Source organism: Podarcis raffonei, chromosome 5 (assembly GCF_027172205.1).
Source record: "Podarcis raffonei isolate rPodRaf1 chromosome 5, rPodRaf1.pri, whole genome shotgun sequence".
Classification (NCBI taxonomy): Eukaryota; Metazoa; Chordata; class Lepidosauria; order Squamata; family Lacertidae; genus Podarcis; species Podarcis raffonei.
Window position 1 is genome coordinate 50,177,954 of NC_070606.1, and position 16,286 is coordinate 50,194,239.

Here is a 16,286-nt window from a genome sequence, read left to right on the forward strand (position 1 = left end):
TACCTTCTTGCTTGAAACTGTTATGTTCAGTGAAGTATAAGCCGCGTACCAATGTTATCTTGGCTAGAATATTTTCATTCATTTTCTTGGCAGTAGTAGTTGCCTAAATCTGAACCAAAAGCAGGAGAAAGGGAGTGATTTTCACGGAGATCGGAAAACGACGCGGGTGGGAGGAGCATGCCGGTGAAGTGCAAACAAAAAAAGGACGTTTGTTTCCCACGACATTCGGGTAGCACCCAAACATTTGATGCTTCTGCTCTAATTATATTTTTGATGTGCTTGTTTATGTTTTACTCTATCGCTTCGGGACGTTCTGTTGTGGGAAGCGGCTTATAAGTTCAATAAACTAATGCGCTGGTTGCAATTGCTTTGTCGGTGGACCAGGTGGGAAGAGAGCAAATAAAATCCAGGCCAGCAAAGCGGGTTGCGGGTGCGCGCGTGTCCGAATTCAGAATCCCTGTTGTTATTCTTAGAACACCGCTTGCATCCTATGCTGATAAAGAAAACACCGCTTCCGCAATCCCCCTGGTGGAGACAGGATTCAGCCCGAGCCTGCCCTCGAAACAGGCTTCGACCACGTTTCCTTCTTGCGGTGCCTTTAAGGACCCTCACACTTTCAACCCTTTTGCCTTACAAACACTAACTAACCTCTCAACCAGCCTTGAACACATAACATGCCGGACGGGCGGGGGGAGTAGCGGGAACCAAAAGCAACAGAAGGGAGGAGGAGGAGGGGCCAGAAACAAACACGCATGCGCACTTCCTATCTCCTTTTTTCCGCCTTACTTTTTTTTCCCTCCTCCCTCCGCAGTATTATGAGGTCAGCGCATGGGACGGCGTAGCCTATGACGTAACCCACCCACTCCCGGACCTCCCCAGCCCTTACAATCCAGACAGAAGAGGGGACGGGGCAGCCAAAGGGAGAAAAGTGGCAGTTGGTCTCTCCTCAGGAAGGGGGCGGTGGACGCGAGAAGACGAGAAAAGACCCGGATGCCGCGGCCGCTGCTGCTGTGTGAGGCGGAGCGGGCCACGGGGGGAAGGAGTTGTGGATACGGCGGCGGTTTGTCGTCTGGGGCCGGCTGAGGGGAGCGAGCGTTGGGGGGGGGGCTGCGTCGACCTCGAGCTCCCCGGGTTGTTGCTTTTGTTTTTTGACGGAGTTGCGGCGGCGCCCGTTCCCCCTCAAGCCGCTGCCCGCAAGATGGAGGTAGCGGGGCTGGCCGTGGCGCCGGCGGCGTGAGGCGGCGAGGGCCGCGGGGTAGGCGGCTCGCAGGGAGCCGGCGCGGCTGCGTGAGGGGCGGCGAGAGGTGCTGAGGCGATGCTGTCGGTGTATGGAATGCTGCTGTCGGCTCTGCTGGGCTCCTGCCTGACGCTGCTGTGCCAGATCCTGCTCTTCTACCGGAGGAAGCCCGAAGCCCCCGAGGGGCCGACCTCGGCGCCCAGCACCGGCATCTACACCACCCGGGCAGTGCCCGACACCAGCCTCAAGGAGTACTTCGCCGGCTTCGTTGGCGGCGGCGGCGGGGGTGCGCAAGAGGGGGCTGGCTCCCGCAGCGTGCCCCCCAGCCAGTCCCCTTCCAAAAATGACCAGGGCACCCACTCGGACTCCTCCTCTAGCTCGGTGGTGGAGTTCACCGAGGAGACCCTCTACTGGCTCAATGCCATCTGTCTCTTTCTCTTCAGGGAGCTCAAGGACACTGGCTTTGTCAGGCACTGGGTCACCAGGAAGATCAAGGTGGAGTTTGAGGAGCTGCTCCAGACAAAGGTGACAGGCAAGGTGCTGGAGGGACTCAGCTTGAGAGACGTTGCCTTTGGGAACGTTGTGCCCGTTTTCAAGAACATCAAGATCCTGAGGCCGGTGACCTGTAGCGAGGAAGGATGCCCCGAGGAACTAGACTTTGAGGTGGACGTTGAGTACAACGGTGGCTTCCACTTGGCCATTGATGCCGACCTTGTCTTTGGCAAGTCAGCATATCTCTTTGCCAAGATCTCTAGGGTGGTGGGTCGGGTGAGGCTGGTCTTCACCCGCTTGCCCTTCACTCACTGGTCTTTCGCCTTTGTCGATGAGCCTGTGATTGGTCTTGAAGTCAAGTCACAGTTCGAAGGAAGGCCCTTGCCACAACTTACTTCCATCATTGTCAGCCAGTTCAAGAAAGTCATTAGGCGCAAACATACTTTACCTCATTATAAAATCAGGTAAGGTGCTTTGGGTTTAACTGGAGCAAAGCTATACTTTACTCACCATTATAGTTTGGGGAATTGTTGGAAGGAAAACTTTCTATTGACTTATTCTTAGTAAACACTGTATAGTAGTATTTGAAACATGGTAATAACAACAGTGATGATAACATTCGCAAAAATGCCTTCTGAAGGTGGCATTTTTAGAAGATGAAATGGTTTGTATACATATGCATAGGTCCACAGATTTTTGGTTTGTCTTATCAAAGCCATTATTTAGTTGTACTGCTGACCCCACTCCCCCATTCCACACCTCATGGTGCCCCTTATTCTGTTGTTGTTTTTTGAAGAAAGTGCAAGCAGTAACTCACTGCTGTTTTCTTCCAGTCTGCTGGAAATCTTGATCATGTGGAAAGCTTAAGATGAATAAAGCCAAACATGTACCTTTGATTTCAGGAAAGCTGGATTTAATCAGCTCAGAGAAATGCTAGGTAGGATTCCATGGCTAGATATACTAATAAAGAAAGGAGCCCAAGACTAGTGGGAGTTCATGAAGTGAAGAAGTTACTAAAGACAAATCACAATTCTAATGGGAGAAAAATATGAGGCAAAATGTAAAGAGCTGATGCTGCTGACCAAAAAGTTTGGTGATGAATTAACACACACACACACCCCCAGACTTAGAAAAAATGAAAGGAAGGAGAGGTCGTCACAGAGGGCAAATACAGATGCATACCCAGACCTGTTAGAGCAGTGATAGGAAAACCAAGGCTGGCATACTATGTAATGAAATGGATTGTATGGTTTAAGAAAAAGGAAGGTAACTAGGCCTGCTTCATTGTAAGGATGATGAAATGTTAGCATGTACCGGTAATAAAGAGAAGGAACTACTTAATACCCTTTTGCCTCTTGTTTTCTCCTAAAAGGGGAACTGTATGTGACCTTGCGACAGTAGTTAAGGGTCAGGATTGCAATTTAAGATAGAAGAGGAATTGGTCAGAAAATGCCTAGCTACCTTAAAAGAGTTCTGGTTTTTAGGGCCAGATGTTTTGCATTCTTGGGTACTAGAAGAAGCTGCTGATGTCTTCTCAGAATCTCTGTCTATCATCTGTTAGATATCCTTGAGAATAGGCAAGGACTGGAGATAGCCAAATGTTGGTCCAGTTCTCAGAAAAGAGGAAGATTAGACTGCTTTTGCTACCAGGAAAGATACTTGAACAGATTAGATAGGGACAAATTTGTAAGCATAAATCTTGACAAAACGCAGTGGTTAGTAGAACCCAACATAGATTTGTCAAGCATAAATACTGAAGGGCTGTTACATAGTTCTCTGCTATCCCAGAGCAAGAGCATATATAATGGGCTTAAGTTACCAGAGTGTTGCATGTAGACTTGGGTTGCATGTTAGGAAAAACTTTTTAGTGGTAAGAACATGAAACCAATCAGTTATCTGGGGTATATGGTTGGGCTTTCTTTTGCGGGAGGTCTTCAAGTAGAGACTGGTCATCTGTTGGGGATGCTTTTGCTCTGGATTTCCTGGATCTAGCTGGGGGTTGGACTAGGTGGCCTATGAAATCCCTTTCTACTCTGATTTGCAAAAGCCGTTCTGGAAGGAAAGAAACTTCATGTCTTTCTTTCCTCTCTAGTTAGGGAAAATAACTAATATTCTCTCTCTTGGAAGAGATGTAAATAACATCTCACTCACTCTTTGGTACTCTTTGACCTGCAGAGAGCTCTGGGAATGGAGGACTCTCTGTGTTTCCTCTTGATATTCTTCTATTTAGGGACAACCTGGGGTGGGAATATTTTTGTGCTGGGTGTTTGGTGCAGGGATGCTTGCAACTGGCAAACAGGTGAGTGTATTTATGGAACCCTGTTTACAAATTGGAAGCATGGGGGGTTGTTTTTTGTTTTGGTAAACTACATAAACTTGCTAGAATTTTTAAGAGGCACGGTTTTAATGCTCTCTTATTTTGTAGATAGTCTCTGTTGGGAAAATGACTTTGTATAAAATAGCAGAAGAAAGAGAAAAGTTGTTGTCTGTTCACTGACACCCCTTGGCTACACCCTTTTCTTCTAACACTTTAAAACACCATGTTCAAAAGATTATGTACTCTGTTGATATTTAGTCCAGATCAGATGCCTTTCACAGCTTTTGGTTTTGTCTTTTAGCCACTAATGCAGGTAGAAATTATTTTTCTGTGTTGAGCTTGTCCTGAAAGGAGTGGTTACTTGTCTTCTTCCTTCCTTTCCCTTTACCATCTTTATCATTAGTTGTACAAGGTATTTCAGCTTAATGTTAGATTGTGGATGTGTGCCCATACATTTTAAAAACACCAATTTTGAGATATCCTACATATCTCAACCCAAATACTAAGTTTAGAACTTTATAATGTTTAATAATAAAGCACTTGGTTTTATTCTAAATGCAATAGTAGCTACCATGCAAGGCGCTGGGAGATGTTGGATAGTTTTTCACATAGCATGTGTTCCTGAGCACTAGAAGATTCTGTTTCCATCAGCCTGATCCCCTTGGAGAGGAAGCAGGCTCCCTCATTCAGGGGTGGGAGTGCCTTGCAGTGTTCAACTAATCATTGGAGCGATTGTGTTGTTTGCACACTACAAAGTATTCTGCAACTGAACAAATGGTGTAAGTTTTGCTTTGGGGGAATTTCAGTTTAGATGAGTAAGAGGCGACATGAAATAAGCATATAAAATTATGCATAGCACATAGAAAGTCAATAGAGGGGAAAAATCCCTCATAATGCCAGAATTTTTGGATATCTAATGAAGCTGAATATTGGAAGATTCAGGAAGATTTTGAGTGTGGGGTGCAGAGGGAGGAGAGAATCCTCATTGTGTGAGTGAATACCTTGCATTACAGTGGATTTTAACCAATGGATATTGGTAGAGAAAATTTGGTAGGGCCTAACTGGCAGTAAATCACTGATACCACAGAATTATAAAATCATAGAATTGTAGAGTTGGAAGGGACCCCGTCATTATCCAACTCCCTGCATTACAGGAATCTGCATGACAGATGGCTATCCAACCTCTGCTTAAACACCTCCAAGGAAGGAGGGTCCACCACCCTTCATGGGAATCTGTTCCACAGTTGAACAGCTAAACTTTACAGGCATGGCTATTCCATAACAAGCCTGGAATATACCACAGTATAAAAGTGACCTCCTTTATTCATCAGATAATACCTCAATATAGACAGAAAATAGACAGCTTTTTATTTTATTTTTCAAAATTTTAATCGTTTTCATATTTACCTAGGAGTCTGTTCCGTTGTGTGTGGAACTTGCTTCTAGATAAGCGGACATTAGTGGCTAGTTGCTGTTCCTTCTTGCTTCATTTTTTTTTTAATTAAGCTGGAAATTTTGGCTGAAGAACCCAAAACACTGAAATATCGTAAAAAGACTTTCCACTTCCATTCTCACAGTTGAATTAAATGCCAAAAAGACTGAAATGGAAAAGGGAGAGACAACTCTGGTCTTTACTTTATGATACAACTTTCTATTTTCCTAGTGACTTTGGAAAGCACAGATCTTGGTTCCTCATAGGAGTTTATCTTGTTCCTGGTGACAAAATTGATCTGTGATTATTACATATGTTGGTGTTTTCATTTACTGAAATATGGCCACTGGGTCCAATAGGTTTTGCTAGTACCAAAGGTTAAAAGTTAATTTTTCACAGATCTAGCTATTGTTGTTCTCCCTGTTTGTAGTATGCAGATTCCAGGTCTATTATAATCTGATGCTGGTGAGGCAATCTTCCAGGTGCTTTCTGGAGTATTAATAAACCCCTACTGGAATGATGTACTGTTTCAGCTAGCAAGTCTCTAATTTGAACTATAATCCCAAATTTAGACTGGTTTTTAAAATGTAACTTTGTGGTTATAAGAGCCTTTTCTCACATGGCACATCTTGTATTTTAAAAACGTGTCTAGTGCATATCTGTTTTTAAAAACAGCTTCTCCCTAGACGAAAAAAAAGGAGTTAGAATATTAATAGCTGCTTCGTAACAATATTGGCTCTGATTTGATATTTTCCATCTCTAAATCAAGTGAAGCTAAAATTGGCTTCTTTTGTTTTTCTTATATCCTTCAATTGGTTCTGTTGATAGAACTTCTCCCTTGTTTAAAAGTTTTCCTGATTTTTTATGTTTGTGTATTCTGATGCTGTGGCCTAGATTTAGTTAAACATGATTTAATTATAATAATGTTGAACTTGGATAGTATTAAAGTGATAATCAAACTAGATATTTAAAGAGGAGGGAATCCTTTTCTAAGGTGGCATTTGCAGGTTTTAAGTACTGTTTGTGTAATCATAGAATCTGTCCAAATCTATGATGCTGTGATTCTAAGTTGAATTGTAGTGTTGGAAGGAATCCCGGGGGTCATCTAGTCCAGTACCCTGCAAGGCAGGAATCTCAACTAGATAATACTTGACAGATGACAATCCAACATTTGCTTTAAAACCTCCAAGAAAGGAGAGACCACCACCTCTCATGGGAGTATGTTCCACTGTAAAAACAGCGCTTATTCTCAGAAAGTTCTTCTTGATATTTAGTCAGAATCTCCTTTTTTGTAACTTGAATCCATTGGTTTGGGTCTTGGCGCCTGATGCCTTATTAATCACGGGCACCTTTTTCAGCCAATCAAAATGAATATTTTATTAATTGGATAATTACATATTGCAGCCTTGCTTTTGGTAACTAGAAAACTAGCATATCGGGATAAAGGTTAGACTAAAACATAAATGTGCTAGACATTTTTTATGGTATTTCTTGCAGGCTGAAGTAATACACGCTGATCAATCTTCTAAGTAAGAAGTATGCCTGAGTTGTAATGTGTTGACCCAGCTGGATCAACCCCAAGGCTTTGACATTTGTCCAAATTATTCTTCTCTTTTTTGGCAAGGTGTCACCTTGGTGTCAAGTCATTTCCAGATATTTGGGAATAGTACTTCCTACCTGTGTATGACTGAAGGACAGAACAATAATAATAGGCAGCCTATTTACTAATTAATAAGATTTGAAAAGAAGTGGTGTGGTAATTACTCCTTTTCAAAGAGGTACTTAAATGAAAACGATGAAGGGAACTTTCAGAGATGAAGAAAAATAGCTGTTTTGCTCAGAGCGTATGAAATGCTATTGTTTTAAAAAAACTATTAAAGTATGTCAAGAATTGGAAGTCCTGGAAAGGATAAAGTAATGTAGAGTACAAAAACAAGGTACTTTAACATTTCTAATCACCCATGCATAGGACAAATAAGGTTCAGGTAATGAAGCTTTTCCCAATGTGCTGCTCTCCTGTTGTTTTGGACTTCAAATCCCTGCAAGCATGGCAAATGGTTAGGAATGATGAGAGCTGTAGCTCATAATGTCTGGATGACACCATACTGGGGAAGGCAACTTTGACCTCAAGCTGCAGATATATTGTTTGTTATTAAGTTATGTATTTTTTGTGTTTTTATTCTGAAAACCAACTCTGTATGAAGGGTGGTATATAAACAGAACAAACAAACAATATAGGTATTAACTGGCAATATGGACATAAAACAGTAAATAGTCTATTGCTTGTGTTCTTTGTTTTGCATTTTGTTCTAGTAAGTATTAGCAATTAAAAAAGAATTAGAACATTCTTTTAATGGGGACACTTTGTTCTCTGGGGCAAACAACTGTTGCACTGAAGGTGACTGGTTTACTCTCTAACATCTGTTTTGTGAATTTGCATGTTGAATGATGTCCATTCAAGTGGTAGATACACAAATGAAGCCAACACAGATTTTGAGGCTGTTACTGATTAGATGTTTGCAGGTAAAGACAATCTCCCCAGCTTTGTGCAGTACTACAAGAGGGTTTCACAAATAAATCAGTGGATGGGTATAATTGCTAGCTGTGGAAGGAAAAGTTAAGAGTTTAGGTAGATACTTTCTAGGGCAGACTAATAGTTAATCTAGTCCAGCATCCACTTTCCCATAGCTGCTAACCTAGTGTATCTCTGTGCCTCACAGGTAGGGTATGAAGGGAATAGGGCACTGCCTTTGTTGCTCCACAACTGCTGATACTCGGTGGCATACTGCATCTGAACATGGAGGCCTGTCTTTGATAGACACCTTCCATGTATTTGTTTAATACTCTTCACAAAATAGGCGAGAAGGTAAACGGCGTTTCCGTGCGCTGCTCTGGTTCGCCAGAAGCGGCTTAGTCATGCTGGCCACATGACCCGGAAGCTGTACGCCAGCTCCCTCAGCCAATAAAGCGAGATGAACGCCGCAACCCCAGAGTCGGTCACGACTGGACCTAATGGTCAGGGGTCCCTTTACCTTTACCTTTTACAAAATAGCGTAACACTGGTCATTACAGTGTCTTGTAGCAGTGACTTCATTTAATTTCTTACACACTGTGAGAAGAAATTCTTTTTTATTTCCTGAATCTCTACCATTAAACTTCTTTGGATGATTCTAAGTTCATCCAAGTTTTAAGAAGGTAGGAGACAAACTTACCTTGTTTTATTTTGCCCACACAAATCATAAGTTTAATAACTTTCATCATGCCCTTCCTTTAGGTTACTTTTTAAAAATTAATCTAAATATTAATTTTAGCAAAGGTGCTCCAGTCCCATGGAAAAAGACTTGTGGAAATGAAGTATATATAATTAGCAAGAATGCCTATATTGAGAAACAATCCCTTGGGCCTGTGGGACCTCCTGTAGAAGAGTAATGCTTGAAAACAGCCTTCCTAATTGCATTTGGTTTTCCAGCACTCAGATCTTACAATATGCATCCATCCATATGTTATAAAGTCCAGAGGTCCTTTACCTTTACCTTACATTTACTATTACAAGCTTATAGTAGAGGCTTGCTATTTGTTTTGAATTAGTATGGGTAATTTTGCAGCCTCTGTCACTATGGCTGTTTTGTCCAGGGCCACCATATAGGCAGTGTTGTTTCTGTCTCCTTTCTTAGGCCTATCTTTGTAGACCCTTCATACTTAACCTCTCAATATGGCTCCCTGATTATGGGTTTTCCTCCAATTGGAGATACATCTTCAGGTGATGAAAAGACATCAGACGGAATTGAAGCATCTGTTCCACCTGGCCTTCAGAGGTTTATGAGATGGTCACATCAGTACTGCATAATGATAATCTAAGCTGCTGGTGGTTATTTTTTATCATAGTTATGACAATTATAGTTGTATTATTTCTAGTTTGGGGGGGGGAGTTCTGTGGTTTATTGTATACTATTCATTGCCTGGGGAACTTTTATTGAAGCTTGGTTTACACTAATAATAATAAAAAATATTTGCTACATGCATTTCAAAAAGTGCTTTGCAACTAAAGCACTGAGTTCTGCTTTTCACACACCTGCTTCTATGAGAAGTTATTTCCACATAAGTAATATGAAAAATCTGCCAGCTGCTGTGTTTCCTAATTCAAGGTCTTGCGAGTTCATCCATTAGATACCTAATCTGCTTAACATAGCTAAATCAGTAAGGGAGCTCTGTATATAATAAGGACATTAGTCTGTTACATAAAAGGAGTTGAATTCTTTACTTTTTTGTTTCACTTGAGAAATATGATTTTAACTTGCAGGTATGGTAATTTTAAATTGAAATATACTTTTTTTGCAATTTGGCTCTTAGATTAGGTTTGCAGGATGCTAACAGTTTCCCACTGGAATTCTTTATCTTTCGGAATATGACATAACCATTTTATGTGGCCCCTATGGTGTTTAGGAAAGAATGAATAATGTGAATCTTCATTCTGACCATTTATCAACATATTTCCTCAGATTTGTCTATCTCTATAGTATACTCTTGCATATTGTTTCTCCCTTGCCTTTGTTGAATAGCTAACCATCTTTATTAGAGCTTCTGTAACATTTCTGCATCACAGATACAACAGTAAAATGTAATTATTGTGCGGAACAATTATTAATATTTTCAAGTAAACTCTGGGTAACTGGAGAATATTCTTTCTAGGAACCATTATGTTAATTCTCTATCTTCCTGCATTCTAAAAATTGCCAGTGTATATTCCAGAAAGCATAAGTTACAAATATAGTTTACGTTTTTTACTTTGAGACAGTTCTTTATCATAGAAATTAAACTGAACATAATTGGTGTCTGTTATAACGTGATTCTTGCGATGATGCCTTGGACATCAGATGAGCTCGTGTGATGGCACAGAACATTCTAACTCCTCAGAGAACCAAGAACTTGGCAACAAAAGGTTCACTGTCTAAGTTATAAAAAGGAATACTTGTCTGTCTGGGTATAGAACCCCATAGACTTTATTGAAAGAAAAGCTGTATGGGGTGAGCTAAGCTGACTGGGAGAAGGCCTGGGAGGATAGGGAATGTATGAAGTAGAGTGCCCAGAGGCTAGGCAAATGAAGAAAAGCAGGGTGAAATATATGATCCTGAGGGAAAGGCAAGTATAGGAGCCAAGAGGCCAAAGGAAAAGCATTGGGGATGTGGGTGAGGGAGCCAAGAGGTCATGGGGTGCCAGATCTATGTCCTGAGAGGACTCCTGTGCCTTTAAGAACTGCGTTGAAGTGAGAATTCTGCCAGTTATTGCTTCTAGTCACTGCAGCATTTTAAATTGAGATGGCAAGAGCAGTAATGGAGTACTTGATTTTATTTCACATCTTTGTCACAACACATCTTTTAAAACTGGGGAAATATTCCTTATTGTCTGTGAGGGGCAACTGCATATCACATGCAAATATGTGTTCTTAAAAATGAAAGGCACCCTCTGAAATCTGACTGGGGTGTGTTTGTGTATGTACTTTACCCCTTTCCCTGCCATCCATCTACTCCAAAGCATATCTTCCTCCAAACTTAATTTCCACCATGGAAGTGTGAGTAGCAATGCCTAAGTACTCTTGTAAACTTTTATATGGAACCTTTCAAGGAGGGAAAGCTGCTGGAGGGGTGTGTGGAGATTTTGTAATAATTCTGTTTTAAACTTCCCCCACTACTCCGCTCAAAACAGCAGCTCCTTGTGGCTGCTTCTTTCCTCTCCACATCAAGCCCTGTTCACATGTATTTGTATATGTACTTTTTAGGGCTGTTTCAAATTTCTTCCTACATTTGTTCTCATGACAGTAATGGGAAGATAGTATTTTCATAACTTGAAAGTAGTCAGACGTACGTTTCGAAGATACATTCAGGAAACCTCCAAACTTCTGTTCAGCAGAAACATCTTTGTAACTCGATAATGGTCAGGGGTGTCAGTCAAGGACACAGATCATTTTACTATATGTTTCTTAAAGATTGTGTGAAAGAAGAAGTAACAAGAGTCTATTTTAAGTTTTATGTGTTTTTACATACTGCTTCTGCAATGTTTCCTCACTATGGTAGGATATATAAGCAGCTAGCCAACAGTTAATAACTGCAATAACTGTTATTATAGCCTGATTTTATTCCTGTTACCTGGGAATAAACACCACTAAATTCATTGGGACACATGCATTCAATTTTTAGCCTTTAGTTAAGGTTAAATTGACAGCACTAAATTACTGTTTTCTATGACTTATTTTAAGAACTCAACAACTTAAGAGGTTTTCAAAGGTGTTGTGTGTTGAAAATATGAGACAGAATAGTGGAAAGTTTAATGCTGAATCTCTGTCTCAAAAGGATAAGAGAAATCATTTTATTTTTATAGTCTGATGATGGCAAGCATCTTTCCTGGTGGCAGCTAAAAATAACAGATATATTTAGGAAGCTATGCTTGTTTATATAATGATGTTGGCACACATTACTGAAGTTTTAACTGGTCATACCTTAGAAATTAAAAATGAAAGCAATCATAAGTACATTTAATTAAGAAGCTCTATTTAACTCAGAACTTTCTGAGTATAACTTTCATGTTATAAATATGAAGATGATTGCGCAACATCTGTCTTATGTATTTGCTAGAGGGACTTCCAAAGCAGGTCAGGCAGTGTAGTTTAGTGGGTAGTGTTGGACTAGGGCTGGAGAGATTCTTTTCATATTCTACTCTGCCATGAAGCTCATTCTGTGACCTTGGACCAGTTATTGTATTGAGGTTTAACTTACATCACAGGCTTGTTTTGAGTATAAAATATGTTAGTTCAAGTGCACCAGTGTGATCACTTTGGAAGGATGGGATAAAAATGCAATAATAAGCTATAGATCGTTATTCTATTTAAGATAGTGCTTGATTGAAGTATTCAGCCCTACCCAGTTTTGTAGGTTTGGCAGATGGTAGCTGGGTTAACCTCTTCCCAAAATTGTATTAATCTTCTAGGAGGGTGGGCAAATTTAAAGAATTTTCAAGTTGGTGAAAATTGAAGTTGATGACAAAGACTAACCATTTGTCATCCTCTTCAGGGGTGGTGCCGCACTCACCATGACAAGTGGATTTGTTGAAGGCTGCTTATTCTTGAAACAATCATGTATTTATATAATATATTATTGACACACATTACTGAAGTTTTGACTGGTCAAATTTAAAATGAGTGCTACAGTTCAGCTAAACCTAGCTGTAGAACAGGTTCTGTATCTTTTGCTGGTGGAAAATGGATCTGCCTAAAGTTGCAAATCTTCTTTCTCTCAAGAAAATCCAATTTTAAATTATGATGAGCTTGAGAATTGTTTTAAATTGAATTCACAATCTGCTTCATGGGGACAGTTATTTATTTTGGGGAGTTCCGTATTGAAAAACATGCCAAATTCCATTCTGCTCTCTTTGCTTTTAAACTTAAATAATATGCAATGGGTATCTTGACAAGGTTCTGTAAACTGCATTGTGAATGCAGACAAACATCTGCACCCTTGGTTAGAGTAGAGCACTGTAGTTCTGCAGCACTGGTGAAATTTGTATCTGCAGCAAATGTAGCCGTATGATCAGTTATCAGATCTGCAGGGTGTAAAATGTATTGCAATAGTTATATTGTATATGCCAGGCCATAGTAGAAGTCTGTGTTATAAACTTACTGCCTTGGTAATAGTGTATAAACATTAGCTTCTAACAAAAATAACTTGTACTGATTATTTCCAGTACAAGTTTGCTTTTCGGAAAACACTATCCCACATGATAAGGAGGAAATTGTTCTGAATGGCATAATAAAATGATACCATTGTAAAATTTGTTAGTCTTTAAGTCTAACACAGCTGCCCCTCTGGAGATCATAAGGGTTTGTTGTGCAATCCTGTCATTTGATATTCCCCTTGTCATAGAGGTCAGTGAAAGGACACACATAAACTCATAATTTCAGTGGCACAACATTAACAGATAGTTCTGATTAGAATGTGTTAGGAGTTATTTTATCTCTTTATGCTGTTCCTGTTGAGAAAACTATTTTTCAGCAGTTATTCCAATACTAGCATGCTAGTATTGTATCCATTGAGATACTAGCATGCGAGTGTCTGCATCCATTAACGTTTTATGTATGCAAAGGTGAGCAAATTAATGTGAACTCCGCTTAGAAGGATAGAATCATAGAATAGAATCATAGAGTTGGAAGAGACCACAAGGGCCATCGAGTCCAACCCCCTGCAAAGCAGGAAACACTATCAGAGCACTCCTGACATATGGTTGTCAAGCCTCTGCTTAAAGACCTCCAAAGAAGGAGACTCCACCACACTCCTTGGCAGCAAATTCCACTGTTGAACAGCTCTTACTGTCAGGAAGTTCTTCCTAATGTTTAGGTGGAAGTCTATAGTAATTTTATCTTGGCATTTACTTGGCTGCATCTGGTTGTATCAATAAGCTATGGTTAAAAACTGGATTTATCATTACATGAACAAGCCCAGGTGAAACTCAGCTTGTGTACTCCTCGCTCAACTGCCTGTTCAGTTCTAAAGAGAATAGAAGCTTTCGCTTTCATTTTTAACTAACCACAGGTGGTTGTTGTTGTTATATTAAAAAAAACCAATTTCATACTGCCCATTAGGTGACAGAATCCTAGGGCAGTTTACAATTGCACATTAAAACAGCAATAAAACAAATTCTAAATCAGTCTTCCAAATAATTAATACAACTACACAATTAAAATGAGGTGTATAGCTGCAGTAAACTGATTGCTTTTCTTGTGGCTGATCTCATCCAGAGATTCTGTTTTGTTCAGTATTCTGTGAAGGCCAGGGCAAAACGCTGTCTGGATGGCACCAGAATTACAGTAGTGAAGGTACATTATGCACCTTTCGGAGGGGGCAGTTCAATAAATGTGTGCACTACAGAGAAAGCCCTCTCTAGAATCACTGCTGAGCTAAGCTGTCAATGAGATCCAATGGCTCAGGCAGGCTGATATAGGCAGAAGCACTCCTTCAAGTATTTGGGTTCCAAGTTCTTTAGGACTTATAGGGCAGACGTCTGAGGCCCAGGGCATGAATTTTGTTAGAACAAATTTATAAACTCAAAAAAGCAGCTAGTCCCTAGTCCCTCTGAGGCCCAGGGCAAGTGTACCCAGCTGCTTCCACTTCTGCACAAGCCTGCTTATAAGCTAACAAACACCCTGAATTGATCCCAGTAACATTTGGCAATAAGTGCAACACCACTTGGAATCCTTGCAGCTCTATTTTACACTAGCTGCAGCTTTCAAGTATTCAAGGGCAGTCCCTTGTAGAACATGTTAGAGTAATCTAATTAGAAGGTTACTAGGGCATGGGCTGCTAGGCTATCCTGGTCTAGGAATGACCATAGTTGGCAAACTAGCCATAAATGCTGATAGACACTCTTAGCCATTGAAGCCACACACACCAGCACCTATACCATCTGACCTGCTTATGGAAAAATAGAGTCACGTTTAATCAGTATATTGGTGATGCTATGCTCCATACTTCCTCTATAGCTCTCACTATGGTTTCATTAAACAGCAGTGGGAACAGAATAAAACCCTGCAGGACTCTTCTGCTTAACTGTCAAGGCACCTAGAAGAAGTCTCCCAATGTTTATTGTCTGGAGACAGCTCTGCTGGAAAAACACCCACCATATCACAGTGCCTCCAATCCTCAACCTCCAAAAGGACACTTAGGGTCAGTGGTATCAAAAAGCTTTTGAGAGATAAATGAGGATCTACAAGGTTGCACACTCTGTCTCTCTCATAATAAGTCATCAACCAGGGCAATTTTAGTGCCGAACCATGACTAGAGTGGGTCTGAACCAAACTAAACTCTGGTTAGTCTTAAAGATAGATTACTGAAACAAGCCAACTTCAAACCATAGAGTATAAAGAATAAGGTGTCTTGAGGAGGCAAGCCATATACAACTTGTTACTCAGTAAAAATTGAACTTCTGTGGATAACTTGGAAACTTTGTCTGAGCCTCTGGAACTTCCAGGCCCAACGGAGATTTTAGGGATCCCAAAATATATTGATGGAAGAAACAGATATTTGCAAATCATTAATTTATAACATGAATAGGCTGGCTGACTTTAGTTTCAGTAGGGTAAAAAGTGGCTTTTGCTGTTGCAACAAAAGCCAGCCTCAACATCTGGCGATAGGGACATGGCCATTCAGTTCCAATCCGCATGTCAGGCAAATACCTTATTGCAGGGATTGGCAAACAGTGGTCCACAGTGTGTCTGTGAAGAACACTTAATATTTGAGTTCTTTGAACTTCAATGTATTCAAATTGTAATACAATAAAATACTATACAGTGGTACCTCGGGTTAAGAACTTAATTCGTTCTGGAGGTCCATTCTTAACCTGAAACTGTTCTTAACCTGAAGCACCACTTTAGCTAATGGGGCCTCCTGCTGCTGCCACGCCGCCGGAGCACAATTTCCGTTCTCATCCTGAAGCAAAGTTCTTAACCCGAGGTACTATTTGTGGGTTAGCAGAGTCTGTAACCTGAAGCGTCTGTAACCTGAGGTGTCTGTAACCTGAGGTACCACTGTATAAGAAATAAAAAAGTAATAAAAATACAATTAAAAATGATACAGCACCTAGCACAGCACATTACAATTTCTACAACAGACAGAATAAACATCAAATGGTCCAACAAGACACTCAGCAATTTTCAAGTGAGCTATGGGGGGAAAGTTTGGGAAGAGGGTAGGGGCTGGGTAGATTAATTTTAATCAGTGATTTAAATTGGCAAGAAAAAAGACTGTTTTAAATCAAGTTTCCAA

At 40.6% G+C, this 16,286-nt stretch overlaps 1 protein-coding gene across 1 annotated transcript in view; it reads left to right on the forward strand.

Annotated features, from left to right (window-relative positions):
* Window positions 1–874: 874 nt before the first annotated feature.
* PDZD8 (PDZ domain containing 8) overlaps window positions 875–16,286 on the forward strand; it is a 38,193-nt gene continuing 22,781 nt past the window's right edge. The window contains exon 1 of the mRNA XM_053389068.1: window positions 875–2,193. Coding sequence (XP_053245043.1) covers window positions 1,316–2,193 — 878 coding nt within the window. The 5' untranslated portion in view covers window positions 875–1,315. The remainder of the gene's footprint in view (window positions 2,194–16,286) is intronic.